This window comes from Schistocerca cancellata, chromosome 4 (assembly GCF_023864275.1).
Source record: "Schistocerca cancellata isolate TAMUIC-IGC-003103 chromosome 4, iqSchCanc2.1, whole genome shotgun sequence".
In the NCBI taxonomy this organism is placed as follows: domain Eukaryota; kingdom Metazoa; phylum Arthropoda; class Insecta; order Orthoptera; family Acrididae; genus Schistocerca; species Schistocerca cancellata.
The window spans coordinates 924,758,585-924,777,764 of NC_064629.1; the positions used below are offsets into that span (position 1 = coordinate 924,758,585).

The following is a 19,180-nucleotide window of genomic DNA, read 5'->3' on the forward strand; positions in this document are numbered from 1 at the left end:
AATGGTACCTCCTGGGGACCAGACCGAGTGGTCCTTCTTCGCTTCAATCGTGCCTTAGTGCGCTTGAAATTGGACTATGGAAGCATAGTCTACTCCTCTGCTCTGCCGTCTATTCTTCTGCGCCTCGACTCTATCCACCGCCGTGGATTACGTTTAGTGTCTGGAGCTTTTTACACCAGCCCTGTGGAAAGCCTTTATGCTGAGACTGCTGAACCTCTGCTGTCCAATCGGTGAGCAGTCCTTCTGAGTCGTTACGCTAGTCTGTCTTCCATGCCTGCTAATCCAGCCCATGACATTTTTTTCGACGCCTCCTTTGATGTAGGGTATGCAGGCCGCCCTTCCTCCCTACTACCATTGGGAGTCCGCTTCCGTCAACTGCTCCGTTCTCTTTCCTTCCGCTTTCCTAAAACCTTCTTGACAACTTGGGGTACAGCACCGGTTTGGCTCCGTCCCCGGATCTGCCTGCTCCGTGACCTTTGTCGATTTCCCAAGGATGGTACCCCTTCACTTGTTTATCGTCGGGCATTTGCTGCTCTGTGTGCACAAATGACGGAAGCCACATTTATTTACACCGATGCCTCGAAAACATCGTTAGGTTTAGGGAGTGCCTATATTGTTGGCGACACCCCATATCACTTTCGGCTTCCCGACCAGTGTTCGGTTTATACTGCGGAGCTTTACGCTGTTCTCCAGGCTGTCCACTACATCCGCCGCCATCAGCGGATACAGTATGTTATCTGCTCAGATTCTCTCAGCTCTCTCCTCAGTCTCCAAGCTCTTTACCCTGTGCACCCTCTGGTCCACCGGATTCAGGACTGTCTGCGCTTGCTCCACCTGGGGGGCGTCTCGGTGGCATTCCTTTGGCTCTCGGGACACGTTGGTATCTGTGGAAATGAGGCGGCCGATATAGCAGCCAAGGCTGCAGTCTCTCTTCTTCGGCCAGCTATTTAATTGATTCCCTTCGTCGATCTATGGAGCGTTCTATGTCATCGTGTTGTTCTTTTATGGCACGCAAATTGGTCGACACTTCCCCATAATAAATTGCGGGACGTGAAAGCTCTTCCTTGTGCTTGGACCTCTTCCTCCCGAACGCGTCGTCGGGAGGAGGTAATTTTAACTAGACTCCGGATAGGGCACTGTCTTTTTAGCCATCGACATCTTCTAAGTGGCGATCCTCCACTCTGTCCCCACTGCTCTCAGCTGTGAACGGTAAGACACCTTTTGACTGCCCCTATTTTAATCCGTTACTGTATTTCGAAAAAATGGGTACTCAGAGCGGCAGATTCAACGTGCTCTCCGCCCAACCACTGCAGCACAACCTGTTGAGATGGATGAAGTCACGAGGGAGGAGGTAGGCACTGCATTTATTCCATACACAGGTGCACTCTCGAGGAAAATCGCCCGCATTCTGAAGAAACACCAGGTCGGAACTGTGTTTTGTCCTCCAAATAAAACTCGTGCACTGGTGGGAGCGCCAAAGATGACCTCGGTTTGAGGAAGGCCGGCGGGTACCAGATTCTGTGTCAATGTGGCAAGTCGTATATTGGTCAGACGATGCATACCGTCGAGGATCGATGCCGTGAACACCAGAGGCACACTCGACTGATGTATCCGAGCAAGTCGGCGGTCGCTGAGCATTGTTTGTCGGAAAATCACGCCATGGAGTATGCTCGCACGAGGATTCTGGTACAGACGTCGAGATACTGGGACAGCGTTGTTAGAGAGGCCATCGAAATTGGCACCAATGACGACCTCATAAACCGTGACTGTGGCTATAATCTTAGCAAGGCTTGGGAACCGGTGATTGGGTTAATCAAGAGTAAATCGAGCAAACGTATAGTTGTGACGACCACGGCGGACAGAGCCATCACACCGACGTCATCTCAGACGCCGTCGCAATCTGTTCCACCGCGCGACTGTGACGCGGACGACGGAGGGAGCGCGCAACGGGCAGAGGGTATTTAAATCGGCTGCCGCCGCGACCTAACCCAGTTCCCTCTGAGCAGCCATAGCGTACGGATCTCTGTGCCGGCACGTTCACAGGAGCTCAGTCCGTCAGTTAATCTGATGATGGCGACATGTATGATCGCCGAAATATTGTGCCCGTTGGACACTATAGACCGGCAGCACACCCGTGGATATTTTGATTATCAAATACGCCGGGAGAAACTCAAGAATCAATGATAATCTTATGTCCCTTGAGTCTGCCAGCAGAACAGCCAACACCTTGTTGCCATCTATTTTGATTTATGAAAAGCATATGACACGACGTGGCGATATGATATCCTTGCCACATCATACGAGTACGATCTCCTAGGCCTGCTCAAAATTTTTATCCAGAATTTCCTGTTGCATCGTACTTTCTGTGTCCAAGTTAGTGCCTGTGGTAGTTCCCCCCATATCCAGGAGAATGGGGTCCCACAGGGCTCTGTATTGAGTGTACCTCTGATTTTAGTGGCCATTAATGGTCTAGCAACAGCTGTAGAGCCGTCTGTCTCACCCTCAATGTATGCAGACGACCTCTGCATTTTGTACTGCTCCATCAGTACTGGTGTTGGTGAGTGGCGTCTACAGGGAGCCATCCAAAAGGTGCAGTCATGGCCTCTAGCCCACTGTTTCCAGTTTTCAGCCTCCCCCCCCCCCCCCCCCCCTCCTCCAGGGGGCTCACCACTCTTCAACAGGTTCGGCAGGTTCGTGCTTGGCTACCATGGGGCCCCAGCCTTTGCAGCACTTCTTCCCTTCTGTGCTGTGTGTCTATCCTCTTGCTATTCTTTTTCACTTCCCTTGGGGAACATGTCTGGGGTATTATTGGGAATGTTCTGCATTCTGTTGCTGACCTGCAAACAATCTCAACTTTCTTTGATTCCTCCTTTTTCTTTTTTTTTTTTGTTTCCCCCTTTTTCCTTTCTTTGTTTCCGTTCTCCTCTCGTTCCTCCGCTTTGGCGTTTGAGGATCCTCTTTTTTTTTTTCTTCTTCCTCCCTGTGCGCTGCTGAAGACCGGCGCACACGTCTGACGCTTCTGACGTGTAAAAGGTGACTGGTAATGTGTAATTCCCAGCCTCTGGTCAACAGTTAGGGTTCCCACGTACCCCTTGGTACAGGTCAGGCCCAGGGAGGGGTACTGCCCGAGTTGTAATGCTCCCAGATTGCCCATTGGTCCCTCCGTCAGGTGTTCGGGAGGTGTGAACAATCACCTAAGGTGGGTGCGCCCTGTAATGGGCGCTTAGTCGTAGATATAGCTAATTGCTATAATCGCACTATTTCACTCCCATTTATGGAGCTTGTTAGCACTTGATGTTAGGTTGGCGCCATTAAAATGCATTGTGTTGTGGTAATTGCTGCTACTTGCTGGATCGCTGCTGTGTCTCGATGCTGATGCTGGCTCTAAATCTGGTTGTCTAGGGTTAAAACCATGAGGTCCCGTGTTTTTTATGTGCTTTTGATGATAAAGAACGAGCGAAACCAACAAATATGTAAACTTCAAATATTTATTACTCTGGTGCCATCTTAATTCCACTGTCCACCAAAGACCATGACTCAACACAAAGTAGTACTTCCGTTACATGTTCTTTGCATTGTTTATCCACCTCAAACAATAACACACAAACACACTTTACCAAAGTGACATTCCGACTGCCCCCCGACCCTTCTTGCTGCTCGTATTTATAACATTGTCAAAGAACTACTAAAAAGAGATATAGTTTATAAGTCACATGTACATCTGTTATCAAAATTTGTGCAGAAAAGTTATTAATTTGCATCGAGTGACATAGTTTAACATGTTATTAAAATGACAGACAGATTTGTTGACTTGACAGAATAATTCTTTGTTACAAAAAGGCCGTTTTTTAGAAGTTTGTCAATTGACTTCTCTAATTTGCATAAATAAGTAAATAACATTAATTATTAAGAATTACATTGGTTTTCGTCTAAAATAGGATTGATTTCGTGAATATTGAGTGAAACCGCTCCTAATGAACAAATAGGTTTCACTGGCTGAATTTTATTTAAGGAGATCCAAAATACCTAAGTTGGCCACTATTTTTCGTACTTCATATCAATTATTTAAGATGAACTTAGTGTTTTTACATGATGACATTTGCTGTATCGGTGATCAAGTGATATAAACTTTTGTGTGGGTCAGTTACTCAGTATAATTTAATGGGTTGACTGTTTATGCAGACATGTTATGCAATCATTGTTAACATACACAATAACTATTCTATAATCATAAATACTCGTTAAACTGGTTGAATTTGGAGGGTATCGCATACTTCGGTAAAGTAAAGCCTTTAATATGTTCCGTTACAGCCCCCTTGTGTAGGTGCCCCCCAGTTGGAAGAAGTGCGCCATCGAAGACGCTGGCAATCATGTGGTGTTTCCTCGCGATGTATCACTCATCCTCCCCGTTGACATAGACGAAACAAAAACGTAATGAGGCTACAGATTTGAAGACCCTCCCCGCTGTACTGAAGGTGGTTGGTCCTTCGCCATGGTTAATCTGTTTATTATTCAGAAAGCTGTTGATGCCATTGCTGGCCCTGTGAAATCCTGCTCTCATTTACAGAATGCTTCTGATATTCAAGCACAACTACTTCTTGCTGCCTCACTTCTCCACAGCTACCCTGTTCATATCCAAGCACCTTTTTTTTTTTCCCCCCGTCAGTCTACTGACTGGTTTGATGCAGCCCGCCACGAATTCCTTTCCTGTTCTAACCTCTTCATCTCAGAGTAGCACTTGCAACCTACGTCCTCAATTATTTGCATGACGTATTCCAATCTCTGTCTTCCTCTACATTTTTTGCCCTCTACAGCCCCCTCCAGTACCATGGAAGTCATTCCCTCATGTCTTAGCAGATGTCCTATCATCCTGTCCCTTCTCCTTATCAGTGTTTTCCACATATTCCTTTCCTCTCAGATTCTGCGTAGAACCACCTAATTCCTTACCTTATCAGTCCACCTAATTTTCAACATTCGTCCATAGCACCACATCTCAAATGCTTCAATTCTCTTCTGTTCCAGTTTTCCCACAGTCCATGTTGCACTACCATACAATGCTGTACTCCAGACGTACATCCTCAGAAATTTCTTCCTCAAATTAAGGCCGGTATTTGATATTGGTAGACTTCTCTTGGCCAGAAATGACTTTTTTGCCATAGCGAGTCTGCTTTTGATGTCCTCCTTGCTCCGTCTGTCATTGGTTATTTTACTGCCTAGGTAGCAGAATTCCTTAACTACATTGACTTCGTGACCATCAATCCTGATAAGTTTCTCGCTTCACAAAGCCAAGGTGGTGAAGGGTTCACAATCACCGGGAAAGTTGAAGGTAGTGAAGCCACTGTGGCAAGTGCCGAAATGGGACTACAGGAGTAACAGAGAGGGTGGCCATGGATGGCAGACGAACGTCATGCATACCTGTTGAGGAGAAAGTCACAGCAGTAGCACAGTGGTAGTTCAGCAGCTTCAGCATAGAGACTCTGAAACGGGCCAGTGGCCAAACAGATGCCACGATGGTGTATAGTGTTGAGATGGCGTAAGAGAGATAAACGAAGCAACCATAGTCCAGTTTCGAATGGACAAGGGACTGGTACAAATGGAGGAGCGACATTTGATCAGCACTCCAGGAAGTACCATTAAGGAAACGTGGGACATCGAGGAACCGTGTACAGTGGGCTGCCAGGTAAGACACATTGGAGAACCAAGAGTGTTTCCTATAAAGCATGAGCCCCATGAATCTTGTAGTTTCAACGAATGGTAGGGTAAGAGGCCCAAGTTGTAAAGACTGTGGGAGAAACCATTTGTGCCCCAGAAATTCATACAGACAGTTTTGTCAATGGAAAAACGAAAACCATTGACGATGCTCCATGATTAAAGACAATGAAGACATCACTGAAGATGCCTCTCAGTGAGACAGGTCCATGGAGAACTGTAATAGATGGAAAAATCATAAAAAAAGAGGGAGCCAGAGAGGCCTGGTGAGAGACAGGCCATTATAGGCTTAATGACGATAGCAAAGAGGACGACTCAGGACGAAACCCTGAGGCACTCTGTTTTCCCAGATACAGGTGTCTGACAAAGCCGAACACGTACGCATCTTGAAAACTCGGTCTTTTAAAAAATTCCTGAAGGAAACAGGGCAGGGGACCACACAAGCCCCACTTGTAAAGAGTATGGAGGATACCAGTTCTCCAGTAGGTGTCATAGGCCTTCTCCAAATTGAAAAACACGGCCATAGACTGCGATTTCCACAAGAAACCATTCATCACATGGGTGGACAAAATAAAGGAGATGGTCAACTGCAGAACATCGTGCTCGAAATCCACACTGTGCATTCATTAGTAAATTGTGAGACTCTAGCCACCACACCAGCCGGGCATGAATCATATGTCCTATCATCTTGCAAACGCAGCTGGTTAGAGAGATGAAGCGATAACTACAAGGAAGGTGAAACTTCCTGGCAGATTAAAACTGTGTGCCCAACCGAGGCTCGAACTCGGGACCTTTGCCTATCGTGGGCAAGTGCTCTACCATCTGAGCTACCGAAGCACGACTCACGCCCGGTACTCACAGCTTTACTTCTGCCAGTATCTTGTCTCCTACCTTCCAAACTTTACAGAAGCTCTCCTGCGAACCATGCAGAACTAGCACTCCTGAAAGAAAGGATATTGCGGAAACATGGCTTAGCCACAGCCTGCGGGATGTTTCCAGAATGAGCTTTTCACTCTGCAGGGGAGTGTGCGCTGATATGAAACTTCCTGGCAGATTAAAACTGTGAGTACCGGGTGTGAGTGGTGCTTCGGTAGCTCAGATGGTAGAGCACTCGCCCGTGAAAGGCAAAGGTCCCGAGTTCAAGTCTCGGTCGGGCACACAGCTTTAATCTGCCAGGAAGTTTCATATCAGCGCACACTCCGCTGCAGAGTGAAAATCTCATCTGCACAAGTAGCTTGTCATCCTGGAGCATCTAAACTCCCAGCACTGGCCGCTATGTTAGACGGCCCTTGCTGTGGCTGGATGGCGCTCGTGGGGAGAGCCCCTGATTGGAGTGGGTGGTATCAGGGTGGACGCTATGCAAATAAAACACATACGGGTCCCTAACTCTGGCCGTTCTGCCCCTTCGGCCTTCCCTTCCATTGCTAACACCTGGGAGGAGGGTTAGGGGTGAAAACTTTCCCCCGCTATCTGGTTTGCATGTGAACTGATGGGGATACTTTCACCACTGCCAAACCTTTATTTTTTGTGGAACACATTGAGGACAAGTTTGGCGAATTGGTCTCTCAGAGCAAGATGCGGTAGGGTTCGTTGTTGATCAAAACTGCTTCAGCTGCCCAGTCTGCGGCCCTTCATGCCTGTACCCATCTTGGCACAATTCCTGTGACGATTACCCCCACCAGTATTTGAATATGCTTAAAGGTGTAATTTTTCACAGGGACCTCGTTCTTCAAACTGGTGAGGAACTTTGGGACAATCTCGGATGGCAGTGTCTTCACTTTGTTTGGCATGTTCAGAAGGGTCCGAAGGACAATCGCATCGATACTGGTGTCTTTATCCTGGCCTTTGAAGGGATACCCTCCCTGAGGAGGTCAAGATGATGGTTTATCGATGTGACGTGAAGCCGTACATCCCACCACCTATGAGATGTTTTAAGTGCTTGCGTTTTGGACACATGCCTTCCCGCTGTTCGCAGGCGCCTCTCTGTGGTGACTGTGGATGTCCGCTCCAGGAGGGGAGTTCCTGTGTTCCCCCTCCTGTGTGTGTTAATTGTCATGGCAACCATTCTCCACGTTAAATGGATTGCCCCGTTTATAAGAAGGAAAAGAAGAGACAGGAGTGTCCCTTGATCGTATAACCTACACTGAGGCTGGTAAGAAGTATGCGCACTCCATCCTGTGTCCATGATGTCTAGCTATGCATTAGTTAAATCTTCAACCCTTCCTCCCCTTTCCTTAACCCAGTCCCGAACCCCTCTCCTCCCCCCCCCCCCCCCCTGTGGCTCCCACACCCTCCCCTCCAGGCTCCGTTCTCCCTCCCCAACCAGAGAAGTGTCCCACTTCTTCGGCATCTGCCAGTCTAGGGTGCCCCTCCCGGGATCCTCTTTCCTGGCACCTTTCAGGCCAAAGGTCTGCTGCCACACGGCGACCATGAGAACCACGGTCTGTGAGCCCACAGGTCACCAGAACTCTTTCTGTTCCAGATCTTGGTGCAGCTGGCTCCTTTTTGCCGCACAGCCCTCCTCGATCTCAAACAAAAAAGAAGAAACAACAGAAGTCCTGGGACAAGGAGCCTCTGGTGTCGCCAGAGGTCCCGTCCCCACCTTGGCAACCTGATTCTGACCTGCTGTTAGTGGACGTCGTCCCCTCCTTGTCGGTGACGGATGGTGACCCAGCGGCATGACTGGCTTTAGCCTGTTCACCTCTCATTTGAATCATCGTTCTGTGGTTATCCAATGGAATTGTAATGAATATTAGCATGACCTTCTGGAATTGAAATACCTTATTTCGTTTTACTCTGCAGCTTGTGTGGCTCTACAGGAATCTCATTTTACTAATGATCATTCACCAACACTCCGTGGGTTCCATGCTTTCTGTTGAAATCGGGCCAGCCCCATATGGGCCTCTGGTGGCGTTTTTACGTTGGTCCGTACAGACGTTGCTAGCACGTGGATTCCTCTTCAAACTACATTGGAAGCAATTGCTGTTAGTGTCCACCTGAACTCTGGGATTACAGTTTGCAATCTTTATCTCCCTCCTGACAAGACTCTTACTCCTGCTGCCTTAACTGCCCTACTTCAGCAACTTCCTCCTCCCTTCCTCCTTCTCGGGGATTTTAATGCCCATCATCCCTTGTGGGGCAGTGCATTAGCATCTAGTCGGGGTCTTCTCATAGACCAGCTTCTTGCAGACCACGACTTGAGCCTTCTTAATGATGGCTCCCCTACTCATTTCAATGCCAGTCATGGTACCTTTTTTCTTTCTTCTCCCTCCCTCCACCCTTCATTACACTGGTCGCCACTTGACGATCTTTGTGATAGTGACCATTTCCCGTTGATTCTCTCGCTCCCTTCCCTCTCCTCGATGGACAGGTTACCTTGTTGGTCCTTCCAAGGTGCCAATTGGCCTCTCTGTACTGCACAGGTTGTTTTTTCTCACACTTTGTTGGGTTGTATTGATGGTGTCCTACATGATGTGTCTGACAAGATTGTTCGTGGTGTTAGCCTTGCTATCCCACACTCATCTAGTCCATTTCGCCGCTGGCAGGTCCCGTGGTGGAGTACGGCCATTGCCGTTGCCATCCGTTATTGCCTTCGAGCATTGCAACACCTTAAGAGGCACTCATCCATTGCCAACTTTATTATCTTTAAATGCCTTCGCACTAAAGCCCATTACTTAATCAAACAGAGCAAACAGGTGTGCTGGGAACGCTTTTTCTTCCCTCACTTCTACTGTCCGTATGTCACGGGTATGGGCTACACTTCGCTCTCTCCAAGGTTGCCTTCGGCAGTCTACCCTCCCGGGCCTTCACCTCCTTGGTGGCCTTTGCACAGACTCGTTGATTCTCGCAGAACATCTTATGACCCATTTTGCAACAGCATCAGCCTCCTATCTGGCTGCTTTCCATCACCAGAAACAGCGGGCCGAATGTTCCGCCTTATTCTTTATTCCTTGTCATTAAGAATCTTACAACGAACCTATTAGTGAATGGGAATTAGTAGATAGTGTCGGGAGTTCCATGCGGCTTTTCGCAGATAATGTTGTAGTATACAGAGAAGTTGCAGCATTAGAAAATTGTAGCGAAATGCAGGAAGATCTGCAGCGGATAGGCACTTGTTGCGGGGAGTGGCAACTGACCCTTAACATAGACCAATGTGATGTACTGCGAATGCATAGAAAGAAGGATCCTTTATTGTATGATTATATGATAGCGGAACACACTGGTAGCAGTTACTTCTGTAAAATATCTGGGAGTATGCGTGCGGAACGATTTGAAGTGGAATGATCATATAAAATTAATTGTTGGTAAGGCGGGTACCAGGTTGAGATTCATTGGGAGAGTCCTTAGAAAATGTAGTCCATCAACAAAGGAGGTGGCTTACAAAACACTCGTTCGACCTATACTTGAGTATTGCTTATCAGTGTGGGATCCGTACCAGATCGGGTTGACGGAGGAAATAGAGAAGATCCAAAGAAGAGCGGCGCGTTTCGTCACAGGGTTATTTGGTAACCGTGATAGAGTTACGGAGATGTTTAGCAAACTCATGTGGCAGACTCTGCAAGAGAGGCGCTCTGCATCGCGGTGTAGCTTGCTCGCCAGGTTTCGAGAGGGTGCATTTCTGGATGAGGTATCGAATATATTGCTTCCCCCTACTTATACCTCCCGAGGAGATCACGAATGTAAAATTAGAGAGATTAGAGCGCGCACAGAGGCTTTCAGACAGTCGTTCTTCCCGCGAACCATACACGACTGGAACAGGAAAGGGAGGTAATGACAGTGGCACGTAAAGTGCCCTCCGCCACACACCGTTGGGTGGCTTGCGGAGTATAAATGTAGATGTAGATGTAGAATTTCTTTCTGCACTTTCTTCTTCTCTTGATACAGCCCCTGGCCCAGACTCTATTCATAACCAATTGCTTCAACATCTCAGTGCTCAATGAAAGCTATCAGCCAATTAGTCTGACAAACATCATTTGAAAGTTACTTGAATGGATCGTAGACCGTCAGCTCAATTGGGTCCTCGAATCTCGAGATCTATTGTCCCCTTACCAGTGTGGCTTCCGAGAGGGACAGTCTCCAATCGATCATTTACTTCACTTGTAATCCACAGTTCGGCAGGCTTTTCCCAGCGCCGCCATTTGGTTGCAGTATTTTGCGACCTTTGCAAGGCCTATGACACAGCTTGGCGCCATCACATCTTTCTTACACTTCGTGAGTGGAGTCTTCAGGTCCCACTCCCGATTTTTATGTGCAAGTTCCTGTTCCATCGGTCATTGCATTCGGGAGGACGACGGTTCAATCCCGTCTCCGGCATCCTGATTTAGGTTTTCCGTGATTTCCCTAAATCGCTTCAGGCAAATGCCGGGATGGTTCCTTTGAAAGGGCACGGCCGATTTCCTTCCCCATCCTTCCCTCACCCGAGCTTGCGCTCCGTCTCTAATGACCTCGTTGTCGACGGGACGTTAAACACTAATCTCCTCCTCCTCCTCCATCGGTCATTCAGCATTCAGGTTGGTACTGTTATTAGTGCTCCACGGACCCAGGAGAATGGCACCCCACAGGGTTCCATATTTAGTGTACTTCTTTTCCTCATTGCTATAGATGGACCTGTGGCGTCCATCGATCCTTTGGTCACCCCTGCTCTGTATGTTGATTATTTCTGCATTTAGGTTATTTCCTCTTTGATGGCCTCCACAGAGCGGCAGCTCCAGGGAGCTATACGGCGTGCTTCTGCATGGACCCTCTCACATGGGTTTCAATTGTCTCCTTTAAAATCTAGGGTGGTCCACTTCTGTTGCCGCACTACGGTCCACCCAAATCCGGAGCTCTATCTCTTGGTCCCACATTTTCGTTTCCTTGGTCTTCTTTTCGACAACAAGCTCACTTGGCTGCCTCATATCAGACTTCTGAAGATAGGATGTTTCCGTAAACTCGATGTCCTTTGCTTCCTTGCTCCATCCTTCTCTGCCTTTATTGTGCTTCACTGCTGTCTCACTTGGATTACGGTTGTCAAGTTTATGGTTCAGCTGCTCCTTCCACTCTGCACCTCCTGAATCCGGTCCACCATCGTAGTATCAGTTTGGTCACCAGGTCTTCCCTACTAGCCCTGTTGATAGTCTCCTGGTTGAAACTGGAATGCGCCCCCCCTCCCCCTTTCTGTTCAGCGGTCCCAGCTTCTGGTTTCTTAAGCAATTGCTGTCCATTCCTCTCCCACTCATCCTTCCTATTCCATCCTGTTCCCAGACCAAGGACGTCGCCCACGTGATTCCCGCCCTCAGGCGGGTTTTCCGGTTGGGCTCTGCCTTGCATCTCTTGGCCGTGACTTGTAGCTTCCTTCTTTCTGCTGTCTCCCACATTCCCTTCCCAACACCTGCCCCATGGTTAGTTCTTCTGCTCCAGATTTGGATGGATCTCCGCCAAGGTCCAAAAGATTCCCTTCCCCGATGGTGTTCGGTTGTTTTTCCACTGGATTTTATGGGAGTTCGGGATGCTGCTGTTTTTTACACCGATGGCTCTAAAGCTGCTGATCATGTGGGATATGCCTTATGTCCTCTGTTGGCACCGAAAATCATATCCTACCTACTACATGGAGGGTGTTTACTGCTGAATTGATGGCAATTTCCCTGGCCCTTCCCTTTATTAAACAGTCCCAACTCCAACACATTTTGCTATGTACAGACCCAATAAGTGGCCATCAGGCCATTGACTGATGTTTTTCCTGCCATCCCTTGGTCTCGGCCATCCCTTGGTCTTGGCCATCCATGACCGTCTCACTGATCTTCACCATGCTGCTTGTTCTGTTTACTTCCTTCGGGTCCCTCGCCATGTGGGTATCCCAAGTAATGAGCTTGCCGATCGTTTGGCTGGGGGAGCAGTCACTTACCCCCCCTTTCTCTGTAACCCCTCCTGCGGCGGATTTACGGCTTCACATCAAATCCCACTTAGTACAATCATGGTCCAACTCTTGGGAGGCTATCTCCCTGTCTAATAAACTTCGTGCAGTTAAGGTGACACCTGTCCCGTGGCGTTCTTCCTTCCGCCACTCCCGAAAGGACTCGACCACCCTGTGTCTTCTCCACATGGTCATACCAGGCTGACCCATGGTTTTCTTTTGCGTAATGAGGCATCCCCACTTTGTGGTTGTGGAGCCTTCCAGTCAGTAGCCCACATTTTGGTGGAATGCCCCCTTCTTTTGGCTCTGCGTATTAAGTACAGACTTCCCCACACTTACCTTTAATATTGGCAGACGATTCCCAGATGGTCGAACTGGTTTAATCTCCTCTGGAGTAGGGGCAGGGCGGTGAGGGTTGGGGTGTCCCCCACTGTAAGCTCCCTCCCTGGCCAAGATACTCTTTCCTTTCCTGTTTTTTTCTGTTTTTTATCACTTTTTGGAATTGATTAGTCTCCTTTTACAATACGCACTTCTACATTCTAGCGATTGAACACTTTTAAATAGCAGCTGATCTTGCCTGTACTGCATCAGAGGTGGGATATTTCCTGCCTCTAGCATAGCCTTGGGGTTGCTCATTTGCTGACTTCCCTCATTTTGTTTTCACCATTGACAAGACGACTGCACTTTTACATTTTTTAGCCTTTTACTTTTTATTGTTTCGACTTCCCTGAGATGTCAATCTGTCTGAATAGACCACATTTGAAACAAGGGGCTGATGACCTTGCTGTTTGGTCCCTTCAACCCCAATCAATCAACCAACCAACCTACCTACCTACCAATCTCCACGTTCCTAGTTTTAGCTGTCATCTATTATGTCAGTTGGGGCTGACGTATAGCCATTTTTTAACTCTTCTCCATCTTCGCATGCTATAGTTTTGACTTGGGCGAGTATGACCCCAGTTGTTTTTGCGGCCTAAAGCAAAACAAAACCAAAACCAAACCTGTAAACCAGTGATAATTATTGATAATATTAATGTTCATGTTTCACCCTTTTATTCACTGTTAGTCATCAGTTACACTGAGTGGCAGACAAGACTTGTCAGGATTCTTGCAGATTTCAGTGGATATATAAAACTGTAAAGGAGCAGGAGTATGACATTTTATCCCAATATTTTTTGGTTTGTGTAACCCTGACTAAAATTTTATATTAGTATGTCTGTTTTATGTATAATTATTTTTAGGTGCTGAGAATAGCTGCCCTGTACAAAAGGACACTGTATGCGACAGAACTTGACACTACGGGGAAGGAGTACAAGATGCTGAGTTCAGAGGTGAAGCTACAGAATATTAACAAGCTCCAAAATGACTAAAATACTTGGCAAACTGAAGTATCTACTGATTTATAATCCACTGCAATATTTGACTTGAAAATGGTGGACAATAAAACTTGTTTCTTTGTGGGCATTCATTTTGAACTTTCATCCTCATAGGTGCACCGAAAAGCTGCAGAAATGCTGCTTGAACTCTGTAAAGCGAATCGTGGTGTCTACATTAAAGTAGGGCAACATATTGGAGCTTTAGATTATATCGTCCCTCCTGAATATGTTGAAACCTTGAAGGTCTTGCATAGTCGTGCTCCATGTTCACAATTGCATGAAATTATGCAAGTACTGAAAGAGGATTTGAAGAGAGAGGTATGTATTCAAAGAAATGCCTTGTACAGTTGTTATTTCAGTAGTTACTGGCAGAAGTGAAATAGAGCCATAGCCTTTATACAGGGTGTTACAAAAAGGTACGGCCAAACTTTCAGGAAACATTCTTCACACACAAATAAAGAAAAGATGTTATGTGGACATTGTCTGGAAACACTTAATTTCCATGTTAGAGCTCATTTTAGTTTCGTCGTCCACCTACGCTCAATGGAGCACGTTATGATTTCATACGGGATACTCTACCTGTGCTGCTAGAACATGTGCCTTTACAAGTACGACACAACATGTGGTTCATGCACGATGGAGCTCCTGCACATTTCAGTTGAAGTGTTCATATGCTTCTCAACAACAGATTCGGTGACCGATGGATTGGTAGAGGCAGACCAATTCCATGGCCTCCACACTCTCCTGACCTCAACCCTCTTGACTATCATTTATGGGGGCATTTGAAAGCTCTTTTCTACACAACCCCGGTACTAAATGTAGACTCTCTTTGTGCTCATATTGTGGACAGCTGTGATACAATACACCATTCTCCGGGGCTGCATCAGCTCATCAGGGATTCGATGCGACGGAGGGTGGATGCATGTATCCTCACTAACGGAGGACATTTTGAACATTTCCTGTAACAGTGTTTGAAGTCACGCTGGTACGTTCTTTTGCTGTGTGTTTCCATTGCATCATTAATGTGATTTGAAGAGAAGTAATAAAATGAGCTCTAACATGGAAAGTAAGCGTTTCCGGACACATGTCCTCATAACATATTTTCCTTTTTCGTGTGTGAGGAATGTTCCCTGAAAGTTTGGCCATACCTTTTTGTAACACCCTGTATACTGAACTTTGTGATAGCTGCAAACAGTTTAATAGTGTCTTTGGTTACAAAAATATTTTTTGAAACTGTTGGAGTGTTTACACAAAAAGAAATAACTGTGTGTGTTGGTGCTTTTCCTAAACTGATGTTCTCCATTCTACTGATGTGAAAACCATCCCATTTCTGAATTACACTCATTGTCTTCCTAACTGAGGACTTGGACACCTGTAAAGTTATTTTGTACAAGAGATTTGGATCATTAGGAAGCAAGGTAACATATTTTGATAACAAAGTCATTGGTGGAATAGCAATAATGAAAGGAGTAATGTGAACAACTCACTGAGATGGCACATCAACAAGACTGACAATGTTGCCAGTTTTTTGATTAATCCTTCAGCTATAGAACATGAAACACACACACACACACACACACACACACACACACACACACACACACACACACACACACACACCTACCTACCTATATTACGGAGGCACTACTGCTTGAATGGAATGAGGGGTTGTAATGGCTGGAGTGGACAAGGGGAGAAAAGAGGCACTGGTCTGGTGGCCAGTAAAGGGAGTTGTGCACAGCACACAGTGACATGTAGGAGTGGCTTGGGAGGATAAAATATAACATTGGAAGAGTGGAAGGAGTTTATGGTGCAGGGTCTACTGGATACTGAGGCCAGGATTACAGGGCCCAAAGATGCACTGCAAAGACAATTCCAGGTAGCACAAGTTGTAAAGCAGCCACCGAAATGAAGCATCTTGTATGCTGAAGGATCTTCTGCACTGGATAGCCAGCTTCTGTCTGTTAAGGCCATTGACAGAGGTGGACAGCAGGTTGCTGGCTATGCACACATCTGCTGTGCAAAAATTTCACCAGAGCTGGCATACCATAATACTATTTTCACAGGTGGCTGTGCCTCTGATACCGTAAAATAGGAGAGGATGGAATACAATGGGCCTGTGGCAAGACTTCAAGTAGGATGTTCAGTGTGGGTGCATTAGTCATTTCTCCCACTAGATATATTTTAAGATTTTTGCATAGTCATATTTTATTTCAGTGAGCATGCTTACCGTGATGCCCCTTTCAGTCCACGCAAATGGACATGACATGTCTTAGAGGTAGGTAATTCCACTCGGCAAGCTACCTGGCTGCCATGCGCTGCAGCTTAAGTTCTGCACCCTAGTGATAGGCATGCATGTTGAAAACGGTGACTTCTGTGGATGTCCACAGCATGTTATTTTACAGCCTACCAGAGCTCATTCATAAACTTCTCCACCATTTCTTCTCCATGAAGAAGTCTGTGTGCTTTGGGCCCTTCTGCACCTGTCCCTGTGAGATTTACTGAGAATTTACGCATATTGGAAGACTTCTCATCAGAGTACTGGTTAAATGTTACATTTTAGTGCAACATAGGTATCATTTCTCTCTGTAGACTTGACATTACGCTTACTGGTCCTTGCAGTGCTGCTCTGACTGAAGTAGTAAATGACTTATTTTCCAATGATCATTTTCATATTGGAATCTACGTAGCAGGGAGGAAAGTATCCATCCCATGACCATATTCTGGATCATGGAGTCGATCATGTGACAGGTCATTCAAAAATGCGTAAATGGAGCCATTCCAAATTCTGCCTCTCATTGTAGGAGAAAGCTTTTTCCTTCAGGAGCAGTGACTGTCAGCCTGTGTCGTGTAGCAGTAGGTTAGTACTGTAAAGATTCACAGAAATTCCATCTGCAGGAAGTCTAACAGTATTTCACGTAGCTAGGGCTAAAGAAGAGAGTATTTTCAAAGAGTGCAAAAGTCGGTTTGTGCTATATAAACTGTTAAACTTCCTCATTAAACGTATGTAAATCAATGGAGAGGATTTGTAGTGGAGGAGGAATATGTCTAGTCACTACTTTCTTGAACAACTAGCACAGTATCAGGAATTGCCTTGGTAGGTATTTATTCCACCTCCTCCATCCACCATCATGTATCTTTTCATCACCCCTCTCTGTCCACCACATCACCTCTCTGTGTCCACCTCCTTCTCCCCCTCCCCCTCCTTGTCCCCCTTTCACCACCTCTCCTAAAGGTCCATTCACATACATCTCCATGGTGTAGCTGTAGGCCGAAGCTTCGCCTGGACCTTTAGCGTGGGCCTAAGGACTCTGTTAACCCTGCAACTCCCCGCTGTCACGTCATCTTGATTCTTGAAGTGTTCCGGGACTCTGAAGGGTTTACACAGATGGTTCGATGGCTGATGGTCATGTTGGCTTCGCCTTTGTCCACAGAGGCCATATTGAACAGCATTTCTTGCCCAATGGCTGCAGTGTATTCACTGCAGAGCTGGTGCCCATCACTCGTGTACTTCAGTATGTACATTCATGCCCCGAGGAATAGTTTCTTCTGTGTACCGATTCCTTGAGCAGCATACAAGCTATCGACCAGTGCTACCCCCGCCATCATTTGGTGGCGTCCATCCAGGAGTCCATCTATGTCCTGGACCGATCCTGCCGTTCAGTGGTGTTTGTGTGGTCCCCCAGGACACGTTGGCATCCCAGGCAACGAACTTGCCGACAGGCTACACGGAAACCGCTTCTGGAGATGGGCATCTCTGAACCTGACCTGCCTTCTGACTTTCGCTGAAGTGTTTTTCCGTTTTGGGAGGCGGAATGGCATAACAGTATTCACAGTATACTATGTGTCACTAAGGAGACTTCAAATTTGTGGAAGTCTTCTATGCGGGCCTCTTGCGGGGAATCAGTTGTCCTCTGCCAGCTCCGCATTGGCCACACTTGGGCAACCCACAGTTACCTCTGGCGCCGTGAAGACCCACCTAAGTGTCGGTGTGGTGCCCTGTTGGCAGTGGCCCATATTCTGGTGCACTGTCCCACTTTGACTTCCCAGCGATGAAATCTTGGGTTACCGGACTCCTTGCTGCTCATATTATCTGACAGCACCTCATTGGCTAATTCCCCCCTTCTCTCTCTCTTCCCCCCTTCTCTCTCTCTCTCTCTCTCTCTCTCTCTCTCTCTCTCTCTCTCTCTCTCTCTCTTCCCCCCTTCTCTCTCTCTCTCTCTCTCTCTCTCTCTCTCTCTCTCTCTCTCTCTCTCTCTCTTCCCCCCTTCTCTCTCTCTCTCTCTCTCTCTCTCTCTCTCTCTCTCTTTCTCCCCTTCTCTCTCTCTTTTCACCCCCTCTGTTCTCTCGTATAACAAATTTAAATGTTGTATTGTCGATGTTCCTATTGCCTATACAAGATTTGTGTTGTCTGGTGAATATGATCACCTGGCATTTCATTGTGTACTTTACATTTCTTATTATTAATTGTTCTGGTTAATACAGTTTTGTGTGTTTGCAGCCTCTAGATATTTTCCAAAGTATTGAAGATGAACCGATTGGCACTGCTTCGTTAGCCCAGGTGCACAAAGCAGTTTTAAGGGATGGAAGTCCTGTCGCGGTCAAGGTCCAGCATCCAAGTGTGTTGGGAAATTCTGTTGTGGACATAAGAACGATGGAGCTTCTAGTTAATTTTGTTTCATGGGCGTTTCCAGATTTCAAATTCGATTGGCTCGTATCAGAGACAAAGAGAAATTTACCACTGGAATTAGACTTCGCAAATGAGGGTAAAAATGCAGAGAAAGTGGCATGTATGTTTAAAAAATTGACTTGGTTGAAGGTATGTGTGACAGGTGGTAGTTTTCTTGCATTGTGTGAAATTGTATACAACACTGAAGTTTCTTGAACTGAATATTTTTCTAAAATTTTCTTGTAGATTCCAAACATTCATTGGCAGTTAACAACACGTAGAGTGCTGACAATGGAATATGTAGAAGGGAAGCAAGTTAATGATACTATATACATAAAGGACAGTCAAATTGATCCTTTCGAAGTTTCAGAAAAACTTTCATACTTATATGCACAGATGATATTTGTTGAGGGTTTTGTTCATAGTGACCCACATCCTGGCAATATCTTTCTGACAAAAACTGCTAAGAAGCTGAGGATAACATTGCTGGATCATGGACTTTATGCGGTAGGTGCACAGGAGAAATTTAATTTA

At 46.5% G+C, this 19,180-nt stretch overlaps 1 protein-coding gene across 1 annotated transcript in view; it reads left to right on the forward strand.

Annotated features, from left to right (window-relative positions):
* LOC126185112 (aarF domain-containing kinase 1) overlaps positions 1-19,180 on the forward strand; it is a 120,891-nt gene that overhangs the window by 36,066 nt on the left and 65,645 nt on the right. The window contains exons 2-5 of the mRNA XM_049927922.1: positions 13,843-13,932; positions 14,092-14,295; positions 18,479-18,796; positions 18,893-19,153. Of these exons, the coding sequence (XP_049783879.1) occupies positions 13,843-13,932; positions 14,092-14,295; positions 18,479-18,796; positions 18,893-19,153 (873 nt within the window). The remainder of the gene's footprint in view (positions 1-13,842; positions 13,933-14,091; positions 14,296-18,478; positions 18,797-18,892; positions 19,154-19,180) is intronic.